Source organism: Zingiber officinale, chromosome 2B (genome assembly GCF_018446385.1).
Source record: "Zingiber officinale cultivar Zhangliang chromosome 2B, Zo_v1.1, whole genome shotgun sequence".
Classification (NCBI taxonomy): Eukaryota; Viridiplantae; Streptophyta; class Magnoliopsida; order Zingiberales; family Zingiberaceae; genus Zingiber; species Zingiber officinale.
Genome location: NC_055989.1, coordinates 5,342,000 through 5,356,036, shown reverse-complemented (window position 1 = coordinate 5,356,036; position 14,037 = coordinate 5,342,000). Strand labels below are relative to the sequence as shown.

General features: G+C 38.7%; 1 protein-coding gene and 1 pseudogene across 1 annotated transcript; both read right to left on the bottom strand.

Annotated features, from left to right (window-relative positions):
- Positions 1 to 4,385: 4,385 nt before the first annotated feature.
- Positions 4,386 to 5,323, bottom strand: LOC122045178 (annotated as a pseudogene).
- A 511-nt stretch (positions 5,324 to 5,834) lies between these two features.
- LOC122045177 (alpha-1,4 glucan phosphorylase L isozyme, chloroplastic/amyloplastic-like) lies at positions 5,835 to 12,998 on the bottom strand. Its single transcript, XM_042605285.1, has 15 exons — positions 12,668 to 12,998; positions 12,300 to 12,532; positions 12,107 to 12,208; positions 11,629 to 11,805; positions 11,231 to 11,506; positions 10,317 to 10,588; positions 9,578 to 9,695; positions 8,941 to 9,483; positions 8,667 to 8,819; positions 7,921 to 8,049; positions 7,601 to 7,837; positions 7,429 to 7,505; positions 6,989 to 7,175; positions 6,470 to 6,670; positions 5,835 to 6,219 (listed from the first exon to the last, which is right to left on the bottom strand). The coding sequence occupies exons 1-15, from the start codon at positions 12,864 to 12,866 to the stop codon at positions 6,103 to 6,105; spliced, it is 3,021 nt and encodes a 1,006-aa protein (XP_042461219.1). The 5' UTR covers positions 12,867 to 12,998; the 3' UTR covers positions 5,835 to 6,102.
- Between the last annotated feature and the right edge of the window lie 1,039 nt (positions 12,999 to 14,037).

Sequence of the window (14,037 nt, the reverse complement as noted above, 5' to 3'; positions counted from 1 at the left end):
GAGTGTATACTAAAAGCCTAGCTTTTGTATATACATTTATAAGAATCACATTGGTCAAGTGTCTACATTTATATATACCAAATGTAGATGTTCAATTAATTTATATTGTAGATAACATGGTGTGTGGTGTCACACACAGAGGATCATGTTATCAGTACCTTATAAATTATAAACAGTTGCTCGCGACTAAGATAGAAAGGAACAAATTATTAGTATAGTCGTAGTGTAATTAAGTATTAGTTTATCTTAACTAATAAATTACACTAATACACTTCAAGTGTATTGAGTAGGATCATTTAGGTAAGTTCTTTTTATACTGACTTAGTAAAAGAACTAAACCTTAGTTATTATGGAAGTGTGTACTCTTAATCCTAATATAATAACAAGCACATATATTTAATATTTATTTCTTTGATTTATCAAAGGGTGAGGTTTAGCTCGATAAATCAATATGCCCGATAAGTTGGGAAATGATATTACTTATAGTGTGTGTTGTTGATTATAGAAGGAATCTGTGTCCTAGTCATCTAGGTTGAGAATGTCCCCAAGAGGAGCTCATAAGGATTGCCATGTTAAACCCTGCAGGTGGACTTAGTCCGACATGACAATGAAGTTGAGTGGTACTACTCTTGGAGTTAGATATTAATTAAGTGAGTTGTCAGTAATTTACTTAATTAGTGGACATTCATAATCTTAAACACAGGGAGACTAACACACTCATGATAAGAAGGAGCCCATAATGTAATTTGGGGTTGGTGCGGTAGTGCGGTAATAACTCTTTAGTGGAATGAGTTGTTATCGATGAACTTGAGTTGTGTGTTCGGGGCGAACACGGGATACTCAAACTCATCGGAAGGCCAAAACCAATTTCTCCTCTAGATCCCTGTCGTAGCCTCATTATAGCCTCAAGTCCATCCGAATGTAAGGCTCTTCTTGGTGTCCAAGAAGGGGGCCGGACCATTGCTTGGTGACCAAGCAATAGCCGGCCACATCCTCTTGAAGGGGCCGACCCTATAGCTTGGTGACCAAGCTTGTAGGGGCCGGCCACAATAATTCAAAAAGGGAGGGTTGTTTTGAATTTTTAAAATCTTCTCTTTGTAGAAAACTATAAGTTTTAAAAGAGAGATTTTAATTTTTAAAACTTTCCTAATTTGAATTTGGCCACATGTTTTAATAGAGAGTTTTAAAAGTTTTAAAACTTTCCTTTTTAACCATCCTCATGGTTTAAGAAAAAAGGAGATAAGTTTTAAAATTAAAATTTTCTATCATCATGTTAAAAAAAGAAATTTTATAAGAAAGTTTTTAAATTTTAAAACATGGTTTTAATTTTAGAAACTTTCCTTTTTTAACTCATACTTTAGGAAAGAGAGCTTGTAAATTTTATAAGAGAATTTCTTCTTGTGAAATTTTTTATAAAAAATTTTTCCTTTCCTTTTAATGTGGCCGGCCACCTTGCTTGGTGCCCAAGCAAGGGCCGGCCAATAGGATTCAATCCCAATCCTAAAACAAATAGGATTGATCTCAACCATTGATTGATGATTAATTCAATCAAGAGGAAGGAAAAAGGAAAATAAAAAGGGAAAAGGAAAATTATTAAAATCTTTCCTTATTTGCCTTGGGCAAGTAATATAAAAGAAGGGGTAAGGGGGGCTTCATGAGACACAACTCTTATTCTATTGCTTGGGTGATCTCTTGGTGGCCGGCCCCTCTCTCCCTCTCTTCTCCCTTTGCTCTCTTTTCTATTGTGGTGGTGGTGGCCGGATATTGCAAGGAGGAGAAGCTCTTTTGGGTGGTGATCATCTTGGAGGTTCGTCGCCCACACGACGTCCAAGGCGAGGCGAGGAATACGGCAGAAGATCTTGGGGTCATTAGCATACAAAAAGAAGGTATAATTAGCAATTGTTTTCCGCATCATGCTAGTTTTCTTTTTGTAAGAATTCTAAAATACAAGAGGCAATTAGATCTAGTTTTTCGAAATAGTTTTTCGAGTTTGTGTTTTCTTCTTTTTCGAACTTGTGTTTCGATTGTTCCTTTTGGTTGACCTAGAGTTATTTAAGGAAATAAATATTAGTTTTCCTTAAAAGGCTTTGCCTAGGCGGTGGTGGTTGCTCCCATATCCAAGAAGGCCATGTGCCTCGCCATGCAGTCCTGGAAGCCAATTTTGGAAATTAATATTTATGGAATTAATAATCTAGGTAGGTTTGAATCAATAATGTTAAGTTCCGCTTGCGATTCAAATCTAAACCATTAAGAACAGATAAGTTAAATTTGGAATCAATGATGTTAAGTTCCGTCTGCGATTCCTAATTTAATTTCTAAAGAACACAATAGGTTATTTAAGGAAAGGTTCGACACTTGTACAAAAAATTTTGTACAGTGGAACCGGTACGTTTTCCTAGGATTAACCAACAGGCCTGATGTTGCTCTTTCTTATTATAATAGTCCGGACCCTTATTATAATGATCAAGACCCTTATTATAATAGTCCAGGCAGGGCTCGCGATAGAATGCTTGGGGGAAATCCTCGGGTTGTTTCCTCTTAGACCCCCTGTCAGGTGGGTCTGGTCCTTTGAAACTTCCAGCATCTTATATGGATGTGAAACAGTGGTGTGTCTTTAGGAAGTCACTCGCCTCTTGGTCTCCTTGAACAGTTCGTACTCTCCTGCTATCATGGTGACGTTGATTTTTTCGGTATCCTCCATCGCCACGCTCCAGAACAAGTGAAGGGACTTCCTACAGACGGCGCTAAATTGATCATGTCTAGAATCTGAGTCAAACGAAGGTCGGCTGAGATGGCGTCGGTGTTGACGGAGAGGCGACTTGGACACACCTAGCATATGTGCACCGGAAAGACAGACCCCCATGTGGAGCTCAAGGACGGTGGTGATGAGATCGGCGATACTTAGGCTTTGCACACACTAAAACAAGCACACGGAACGTTAGAGACCAGAAATCAGGAAAAAAATCTTCGGCACAGGCCCTCCGACTCTCAAGTCAGGTACTTTTCCCCTAAAAGAACAGTATACGAAGAAAAAAAGAACTGTAGAAGACGAGTGTGAATGTGTGCGTACCTGCTCAAGGGAGATGACCTCCCTTTTTATATGACAATGCGTACCTCTGGAGCCTAACCGATGTCAGAGAATGTTGGATGTCAGGGCATGTCGGGTGATGAAGGACACGTGGTACCCTCTCATTGGTTGAAAGAAGGTTCTATTCTCAGGTAATGGTCAACCACTAGAATATTCCCTAGCTGATGACAATTATTCTCTGACAGACAGTTACGCTTCCCTGACATTGTTTGTCACTTAGCACTTTCTGTCCTACCCGGGTTTAGCTATGGACAACTCGGAATGACCGTTCGGGTGTGTCACCTAATTTGAGTCTTGACGAGGGGGACGAGCTGTGGCGAGTGCCCCATCTTTCACGCTTGGATCGCTGAAGGGCCAACCGGGAGTTATCTTACTAAAAGTACCAGGCCTGGCTATGCGGTCCGAGCCGAGGAAACCCAACCAGTCGAGGCAGGTTAGACATTACTCCAGGCTACATCTTGAGTCTTAGATCTGGGACCCTGATCTGTCTGTACCCGACTGAGAATTATGCGACAGATGACGTTAGGCGGTCTAACTCCTTCTTTCCCCTCCTAACTGCTGACTGCCACGTCCCTTTGACTTCTGACCGTCACACCCCCTTGACTTTGGACTGTCCTTGACTGCCACGTCCCTTCTGACCGCCACGCTTCCTTGGTTTTGGGCTGTCCTTGACTGTCATGTCCCTTTGACTTCTAACTGTCTGACCTTATCAGACCCCACCTTTATGCACCGTATCATCCCTCTTCTTCTTTATACAGATAAAGATTAATAAGCTTAAGGAATAGCAATGTGGATCTAAACATGGTTATAGATATAAATATCCACTACCACACTCAATCAAAGATGTGATAGATGGAACAACCGCAGTTTATAGGTTGATCTATGCCATTTAAATCAATTATAGGATTTTATTGCATTTTCTATTATCATCTGATTTATTTAAGTTGATAATTTCCATGCTTAGTTTGCAAGCTAATTCAAATGACTGCATTTGAGCTAGAGAGTTTTTGGTAAATCTAATGTATTATCCATGAGTAATGGGTTTGCTGAATAGTGATCACCCAATACTAAATTATTTGGTACAAATACGTGGATGGTCCCATGGCCGTCAAGGAAGGAATTAAGAAATCAGGATCTCAATATTCGCTATGGATGATACAAGAAGATCTCATCAACCTTATTGAGTGAACATGCCCAAACCATCTCAACTTATTTCCCGACATTTTATCATCATTAGAACTACACTTAATTTCTCCTAGATATTATTCGAATATCTCATAAATTTTCTTTTAACATGAGGAGCACATAATTTATGAGTCATACTCATATTCTTAACTTAAAATCTTGGCCTTCTACATGCTTCTCCAGAATTTGGATTTAATTCAATCACACTCATCAAGTAGCATAATTACATGTGCGAATAAGATCATCTGCTATTTACCTTCGTTGACGTGAAAATGATGTTCAAGTTGATAAATTGCCGGATGATTTTGATTTTTGAACAGAAGTTCATGTAGTACTCATTTCCCTCCACTTATATGGACATAAGGTGGGACAACTGGAATGTGTAATTCACATGAAGGACTTGTAGAATTGATCAGAATCTGTTGCAAACTGTCTAAAAAGGTCAAATGCATCCATTTGATAAGAATAGGACCATCTCGAACAAACCACAGTTCGAGAATAGAGAAACCACAATTGCGAAAGTAAAGGAGATGACGAGCGCTGCGTGCAGGAATCTCACCTGAATTACCTCTGATAGCCACCTCCATGAGCGTTTCCGTCCTTTTCAACCGCCCTAGTGAGATAGACTTTGGGGAAATCCTCGGGGCCGAAGGTCTCGACCGCCATGATCCGCTCGACGTCAGCCTTCCTGATGACGGTCCGTCGAACGGGGGGCCGGTCGCGGCGTCGATCGCGAGTGTAGTATCTGATGTCGAAGACGGTCTCGGGCTCGGAGGTGGGAACGCAGACCTTCTCCGGCGCGGTGGCGGGACAGAAGCGGCGGTACTCCGTGGCCTTGGGAAGGGCGGAGCGATATTCAGGGTCGGCGCAGGAACCCGTGATCTCTCTCCCACGGCTTCTTGACGTACTGCCGCAGCGATCGCAACGCGGATCTGACGACGGCCTGTGCCATCGCCGGAGGAAACAAGATCGAGGAGATAGGGAGTCCTAAGGAAGAAAGCCGGGATTGTTATGAGCCCGAATAGTCTAGTAAGGCCCATTTAAACGTCATAGTCTAGACAATAATGCAGGTTTCAGTCCAATTATTCAAGAACGAGCAATGGCCTTCCGCGAGGGCATACGACTGGGGTTAGCTAAACAAAGTGCAATCTCTTTCGCTTTAGCTCACGGACACAAAACAAAACAAGATTGACCAAAAATTAGATGTTAGATGGCTAAATTGGACGAGCAAGTAGTCGAGCAATGTCAACAGCAGTATCGCATAACCTTTTGCACCGGCAACACTCATGGGCTCTTGAAGCACGAGGGCAGCCATGCATGGCTTTGGGAGCTGGGGAAGTGCAACCGGTGGATCCTACGAGAATCAGTGAGATCAAAATTATTGGTTGGAATTTTACACATAGGAGTGTTCAGAAACAGGACCTGAGAGCTTCTAGTAACCTACTTGGATCTGTGGCAGTAAGAGTAGCAATTGTTCAGCAGCATCACCCATCTCAGGCTTACACGCACCCCAAGACATGATTCATCCCAACGTACTGGGTTCGTGGAACACATTGAAATATACGACCAAAAGAACATGAGCAGTTTGCAATTGGGAAATACATTTACAAACGGACAGTTTTCCATGCCAGAACTGGGGAAAATATTCCTGAATACATTTTTATTTAAGGATACGGCGTGTCCTTTCTAAGCAAACATCAAGAAAATGCAAGCTGAAAAGGATGATAATACGTCAGCTTATTTCTCAACAACAAACGACTCCCATTATTTGAACTTGGGCGAGGCGACGTAGGTTTCTCTAAAAAGAGATGAAAGATTCAGATTCTTTTTCAAGGTACTACAACAGGTTTGATGTCCCAGATTGCCTTTGCATACTCGTGAATTGTCCGATCGCTGCTAAACTTGTAGGAGCCAGCAGTGTTCAAGATTGACATTTTTGTCCATCCCTGAAAAAAAAAATGAAACAGCTTTAGAACTATTAGCAAAACAGATATCACTCCGGGCAAGTCCTGTCCATAGTCTACATGCTTGCATAAACTCAAGCGGGCTTTTCTATTGTATAATTTAATGTACTTTCAAAAACAATTAATTGTGCAAAGAAAAACGAGACGCAAGAACTGAAGAAATTTTCAGCAAAACAGGCAGGCATATTATGTGGACTGAGTGTAGAGAATTGTTACATTGATGATTCATTACCTTTTGATCACGGTATGCTTCGTCAACTTTCTCTTGGCATTCAAGGTAACTTGGAAAGTCCTTGCCAACAAGAAAATAATCTGCACGACCAAATCCTTCATTCCCTTCCAAGGATCCCATAAGCTCGTTGTAGTTATGTATTCCAAATACACCACTTCGGACAAATTTCTTCACCTCCTCAAATCGTGGGTCTGATTTAAACTGTAAGCAGGTCGGGGCCAATAAGCTTATTCAATTAGTCAAATATGGAAACATTTTTGTAGTTAACTAAAATAAAGAAGGCAAAATGCAAGGCAACCCATATTTAGACAAATATGGGGATGACACTTTAAAATTTATATTTATCCTTTTTTATAATTCTAAATATATTCTAAGTAATAAAATTTTCATCTTTTTTGGTTTTTTAAAAAAAACCCATTTTTTTAGTTTTATAATATATTTTTGTATAGTAGATTTTATAAATCTTCTAAACACAGGGCATTTTTTTTTGAATTTTCCCAATGAGGAAAACACTCATACCTTTCCCTTTGCTCTTTCTTCCCGTAAACCGGCGATTTCATCAGCACGAGCACCAAAGAGGAAGAAGTTATCTTCTCCGACTTCTTCCCTTATCTCAACATTGGCTCCATCCAGAGTTCCAATTAGAATGCAGCCATTCATTGCAAACTTCATGTTGCTAGTTCCACTTGCTTCCATGCCAGCCGTGCTATGAAATAGAAAACAAGGTTGTGCCCAATTGAGTTCAAGAAAATTGACAAAATTGGATAATAAATGATATTAAATTAACATCTCCAATTCAATGCCGCTCATAATCACCATCGCAAATGAGAGAAATTTTTTTTGTATATAATGGTTTCGAGTTGTGGCAAGTAGAAAGACTACGGATCACAACATGGAGCTTATTCACCAAATATAGCTCACATGTCACAAAGAAAACTGGATCATGGGAGTAGAACTACCTGATATGTTGAGATAACTCACTGGCTGGTATGAGCTTCTCAGCAACGCTGACATTGTAGTCAGGAACAAAGACAACCTGGAAATAAAACCAGGGTATATTTTTCCCACAGTATAGAATTAATGGCAAAGGGAGATATGATCAGGATTCAACCGACATTTGGCTAAACATACCTTCAGTAAATCTCCAATATCTGGATCATGATTTATTGTGAACGCAACATCTGTGATGAACTTAACTATTCTCTTAGCTTGAACATATGTAGCAAAAGCTTTCCCACCAAATATACAGACCCTAGGTACGAAACTTAATAATCTCTCTTTTGCACTCATTTCTTTCATTTTCTTGTAACGGTAGACAATTCCTAGGATATTCAATAGTTGACGCTTATATTCATGAATCCGCTTCACCTGATAAGAAAGCAAGCAAGCTTTGTAAGCTAATGATTAAAAACAACTTGAAATTACAGGATTGTTTTTTTCATATGTACAACCTGAATATCAAACATAGAATTTGGGCTGACTATGTATCCTGTTTTCTCTTTTATAAATGAAGCAACTTTCAATTTGTTGTTTCTTTTAACCTCTCTCCATTCCAAATGGAGGTCCTCATTGTCAGCAAACTGTCAAGATTTGTATACATATGTTAGAGAATACAAAGAAACTGATAATGATAGTTAAAAAAGTTAATGTAAGGCCCTGGAAATAAGACAAAAATATGTTGGACCATTTCTTAATTTTACTATGATCTACCATGGGAAGGAAAAAATAAGTATTTTCCTAAGAATTAATGATTGATAAATTTGTCCAAAAGATTGATATTAAAATGTAAAACAAGAACAAAGACAGATCTGAGGGTTTGCACTCTGCAGAACATGACAAGTTGGAACAGAAGGTTGAAGCAACGAGGTTACAATAAGTACTAGTTGACTAAAGGTATTTTAGTTGATTATGAAACTGTGCTACCGCCATTTAACAGGAAGAAAAATAGATCCTGACTGTAAAGATGATGCACATGAGTTTTTATTCTACAAAACAGATGCGCATGACAGTATAGATACAGTCTAGTTAACTTCTCCTGCTGTCACCAATTCAAAATAGTTAATTAACGGCTGATTCAATATAAGAGTTTGATATAAGCATAACGAATACATGTCTAGTTAATAATAAATCATCACAAAATCAGTGGAGGGTTGAATAAAATAAAGCCAAATTTTAGAGAAGCCAGACCATTAGTTACCTTCCTAAGATCTGCTAGCTTCTCCGTGTTGAGAACCCATTCATCTGTACCAATCCACTTAGTTAATATGCCGCTCAATTCAGGATTGCAAAAACGAATCCAGCGACGAGGAGTTACACCATTTGTCTTATTCTGAAATTTTTCTGGCCATAACTGCAAGATGATAATACTCATTATACAATCACTTGTAAGAACATTAGATTAAACTAGATTGAATTAGCTGATTTTGCATCAAGTAAGAACTAAAATAACATTTACATTATATAATATTTACCTTGTAGAAGTTCTGGAACACATCCTGCTTAACTATGTCACTGTGTATTTCAGCAACTCCATTCACTGCATGGCCACCGACAACACAGAGATTTGCCATGCGAACCATTTTAGGTAACTTCGGATTAGATTTCAAAAGAGTTTCTTCTTCTTCTTCTTCTTCATCATCATCTTCTTCATCTTCTTCTTCTTTTTTTTCTTCTTCTTCTCCATGAATCTCTTCCTCTGCTTTGATTTTTTTAGACAAATCTGTTTTTGTCTGAGCTTTGTCAGAAAGTTTTTTGCCAGATTCTACTTTATTGTCCAAAACACTGGACGGTTTTAAATTTTCCACTTGAAGCTTTTTCTCAGATTGAAGGGGAGCAGGAGCTTCTACCAAGGTCTTTTCCAGGCTCCCTTTTCTGGTCTCTTTCTTCGGTTTTTCGAACAATTTCTGAACGGAATCTGGAAAGTCAACATTGTCCAAAATTCTCATATCTTTGAGTTTCTTCTCCAAAAGCTCAAGATCTTCCTTTCCATGATCCAAAATGATGTCATTAAGCAACTGTTTATATCAATGAAAACAATGTAAAAAATGATTAAATGGGGATTATCTAGTGCTAAATTACATAACAAATTATAGGCATACCAAATTGTACCTCGTTATCTATCTTCTCTATGATCTCCACATGCCGTGGAAGTAGCTTCTGCATCAACTCCAAACTCCACTTCTCTAAAGCTTCTGGAAGAACTGTATGGTTTGTATATGCAACAGTTCTAGAAAATGCAAGTGGAAATCAGAATGCAATTTATAAAAAAAATGGCTTAGCAAGCAATAATTAGCAACACATGATAGTGGCAGCTCAGTGATTAACTCTAGCATCTGAATCAAAAAGAGAAGAATTAATCTAGCTGGAAAATTGCATTGTATAGAAAGCTTTTTAGGTGACAAGAAAAAGAACCTTGAGGAAGAAACATGACTTACTAAAGAGTCATTTCAAGAGAAGGTAATAAAAGGAGTTCAAAACTGAGCAAAAATGACTTTGCCTTCCTTTTAGCATGTAGAACAAGTTACTACAAGCAAGGTTGAAATTCCAGTCCATATAATACTCCATACAGGGCAAGCACAACTTTAAAACTATACTGTGCTGGCTAACTGCATGGGCTAGTACAAATCAGTACTGCCAGTTAGGTACCAAACAATTGTGAACAAATCTAATCCCTTACCTTAACAGATATCTGATCTGTTCAAACTAAAAAAAAACAAACTCAACTTTTGATTTGGTTTAATCTTTATTAATAAAAAAGTTTGGTTCAGTTCTTGAAAATTTTTTAGAAGCAGAGAAATAAAATCATGATATACACAATACAGAACTGAAAGAAAACGCAGCCAAATACCTCTGAGTGATTTTCCAGGCCTGATCCCAGCTTAATCCTTTCACATCAATCAGTATCCTCATTAACTCTGGGATGCATAGAGTAGGATGAGTATCATTCATTTGGACTGCAACCTTGTCAGGAAATTCTTCCCAATTAACAGAACTTCCAGATCTCTTCTCAAACCGCACAATAATATCTTGAAGAGAGGCCGAACAAAGTGTGTATTGTTGTTTCAACCGAAGAATTTTACCCTCTATAGAATCATCTCCAGGATACAATATATAGCATATCTGTATCAGGCAGATTATTGATCAGTGGATATTTGTTTAATGACTAATGTGTTAAGCATCATTATCAAACACAGTAAAACCTGAAGTATCTTTAGAAATCAATTAAAATATAAACAGAAGGATAGGAACACAAGCAAGAGCTGAATAACACATCCTTGCAATATCAAGAATCGTTATCTTCAAAAATCATGCATCAGAAACATGTATGCAACAAAGAGGCATCTTGACAAATATCTCCTGGAAAGTAATCATTAGCATGTGGATTCCTCAAAATATAATATATGCACTTGTGCTTCACCATGCTTTAATGAACAAAAAACACACTAGTATACTAGTAACTGTTCCTCTACAGACATTCCTTTGTGATTAAAATGATAATATTAACTAATACTGAACTCCAATCAGGCGGAGAAACTATATAAACAAGGACATAGAAGCTCTTTAAGAAGCTAATTGAGCAGTCTTAAAAATGAATATCATGAATAAATGGTTCAAGAAAGTTCACCATTTTCATTTGAAAAGATATGCATCCAAAATCTAATTGAATAGTATCCTAAACTTGATCATTATGCATGGAAAATTGTTACATGAATAGCAAGTTAGACATTTAGAGATCTGTTAATGATATGATAGACCGGAAACCTTTTCGGCGTTTGCATGTGCCTCGGATGCTTTGGTATGTTCTCCACAATTAAAAGCTTCCAAATCAAAGCATTCTGATGGCACTTTCGTCGACCAGAGACGCAAGTTAATTGTGGTTTTAGTTCTGTATCCAGGAATTGGTACATCATGGGCAATAACTTCAATATCCTCCCCACCAATCCAATGCTTCTTTTCATCTGAGCCAATAACCACCTTCCCGTAAAACTTTACAGGATATGAGACATCATATCGAACAATTTCCCAGGGATATCCCATCTGTAGCAAAAATATGTGGGAAAATCACTAGGATTTATAACAAATTATAGAATGAAATAAAATGACAACCATATGAACAGGAAATGAATCAGATGACATAAAAGCAAGTTTAGGAGATATACCTCAAGCCAGTTTTCTGCTACTTCCTCCTGTCCATCTTTTGTGATGTTCTGTTTGAACAAGCCGTATCTGTAACGAAGCCCATATCCCCAGGCAGGATAATTCAAAGTTGCTAAGGAATCCAAAAAGCATGAGGCTAGACGTCCTAAACCACCATTCCCAAGTGCGGCATCTGGTTCCTGGATAAGATTATTGACCCGAGCCAAGAAATCGTGAAATTATAATGTAGGAAAGAAGAGAGACTCAATACACATCTATTGTAAAGAGAGTAAACATAGCCCCTTGTAATCAGCTCCCAAGGCAACGATATGTATAATAGAAAAAAAAAAAAAAATATGTGCCAATATGACGTTAATGAGAAAATACAGGCCTTAAAACTAGAATAAGGAAATCACTTGTAGGACTACTGTGATCTATTTCCAAAACAAAAACAAAAAAAAAAAAAAAAAAAAAAAAAAAGAGTAGAGAAATTCGTCTGACCGTCTCGGCAACATTCTCAAGATTGTGCCCTAGCTGACTCAATGCTTCCGCATATTGGCCGGTTAGCTCCAAATTACCGATTGCATTTAATAGTGCTCTTCCCTAAAGTTGCCAATAAGGGATAACAAGAATCAGTAGCATGGAAATACAAGTTGAATTTTTACAATACTAGCTGTGAAATTAATCATTGAACCTGAAGAAATTCCATTGAAAGATAGTAAGCCTGTTTCATATTCATCTTTTCATAGTGCTCATAAGTTGCGTTCCAATTTATTATTAATGCATCACGAACACTTTGCGCTGCAGCAAAGTAAGCCTTGGAGAGATCAACACTCTCCAGAGAGAATGAGGGAGTGAAATCGGCATGATACTTTATACTTGATGTTATAGATGCGGCATCATCTGCAATCACGAAACCTGGTGCACCTACAAGACAAATTCAACAGTTCATAAAGCTCAAAAAATCAAAGCAATGTCGTCCGGAGTATAAGATGTAAAACAGAAGGGAAAAAGAAAAGCCAATCCGAACTAGTAGGTCGAAGGCCGGACAAAATATCTTACCACCATCAGTGACGGACTGCTTGACGCTCCTCACGGAAATAGGTCTGCCGAGGCGGCGGCTGCCGAACCCTCTACGGATCCCGGCGGAGAAGACGACCGGGACGACGAAGGTGGTGGATGAAAGGAAAAATGGCGATCTCGGAATGCATCCTACCCGAGGGAATGAAGCGGATCGAGAAGGGATCGACGAAGACGCCATCTCACCTGACGAGGAGACCGTCGCTCCTCTTCGGAAAAGAAGGGAAGAAGGAGACGCGAGGGAGGGAGCGGAGCGAGCGATCCAAATATCCGGTGCTTTCGCTTTCTCTCGCTCCGTGACAGTTTTGTTTTGTAGCGAAGTGGCCGTTTCGGTGGCTTATATATTTGAGGGCCTCCAGCAATTCGAGTTTCCAAAACCCACCTTATCGTTCACCGGATTTGCACACAAAGGCGCTTTTCCACCGCACACGTTAACTTCTTCATTGATGGCCTGCACGGGCTGGAAAGTGCACTCCACTGACGGCCGACGGAGGTGACACGTGGATCCTTCTATGACCCACGGCTTGAGATGGCGACCATTTTGCAATATGTCTTGTAGCGTAGCAGGGTGACATTGAGAGATGAGGGCGGGCTTCACTTTTGTCGTAGGCAAACATGGAATCCGTGCCGATCCGGTTCAACGGCCAGGTGCAATTGAACGCATCGTTCTTGGAGAAGGATCCTTTTGAACCGTTCGTTTCCGGGTCCCTTGACTATTCACCACCACTCCCTTTTTCTAGATAATTTATCGAGGGCGTACTCACATTTACAAAAATCATATTATATTTTATTATTTATTAAAGGACCCATTCAATTTACTATTTTTACAATTCTATCTCTCTGTCATTTTCCTCTTCTTTCTTCTTTTTTATGCATACAATTTTTTTTTTCTTTTTTATATGTATACAATTTCTTTTTTTTTTCTTTCTACTTTTTTCTTTTATTTTTCCTTTCTCCTTTAGATACATGCATGTATAACGAGGATCTGATATAATTTTATATCAGACCTAATAAAGACATGATATGATTTCATATCAGACACACGGGAGTTAGGGTTTAGTTAATTTTTTTGATAAAATTATAACACCTTCGGAGAAGCTAAAATATACAATAGATGACACCGTTGGACTCTTGTGGTCTCAGAAATCAACAAAATCTAAAATGAGTTCAATCAAATCTGTTTGGGTTCATCAGTGAGTTTTGGTTAAATCCACTGATCAATATAGATACCTCGAATTATAACAATTTCAGGTCCTATGAATTTTTGAGACTGCAAGAAGTCGAACGGTACCGCCCATTGCATATTTTGGCTTCTACGGAGGTGTTAAAATTTTATCAAAAAATCAACTAAA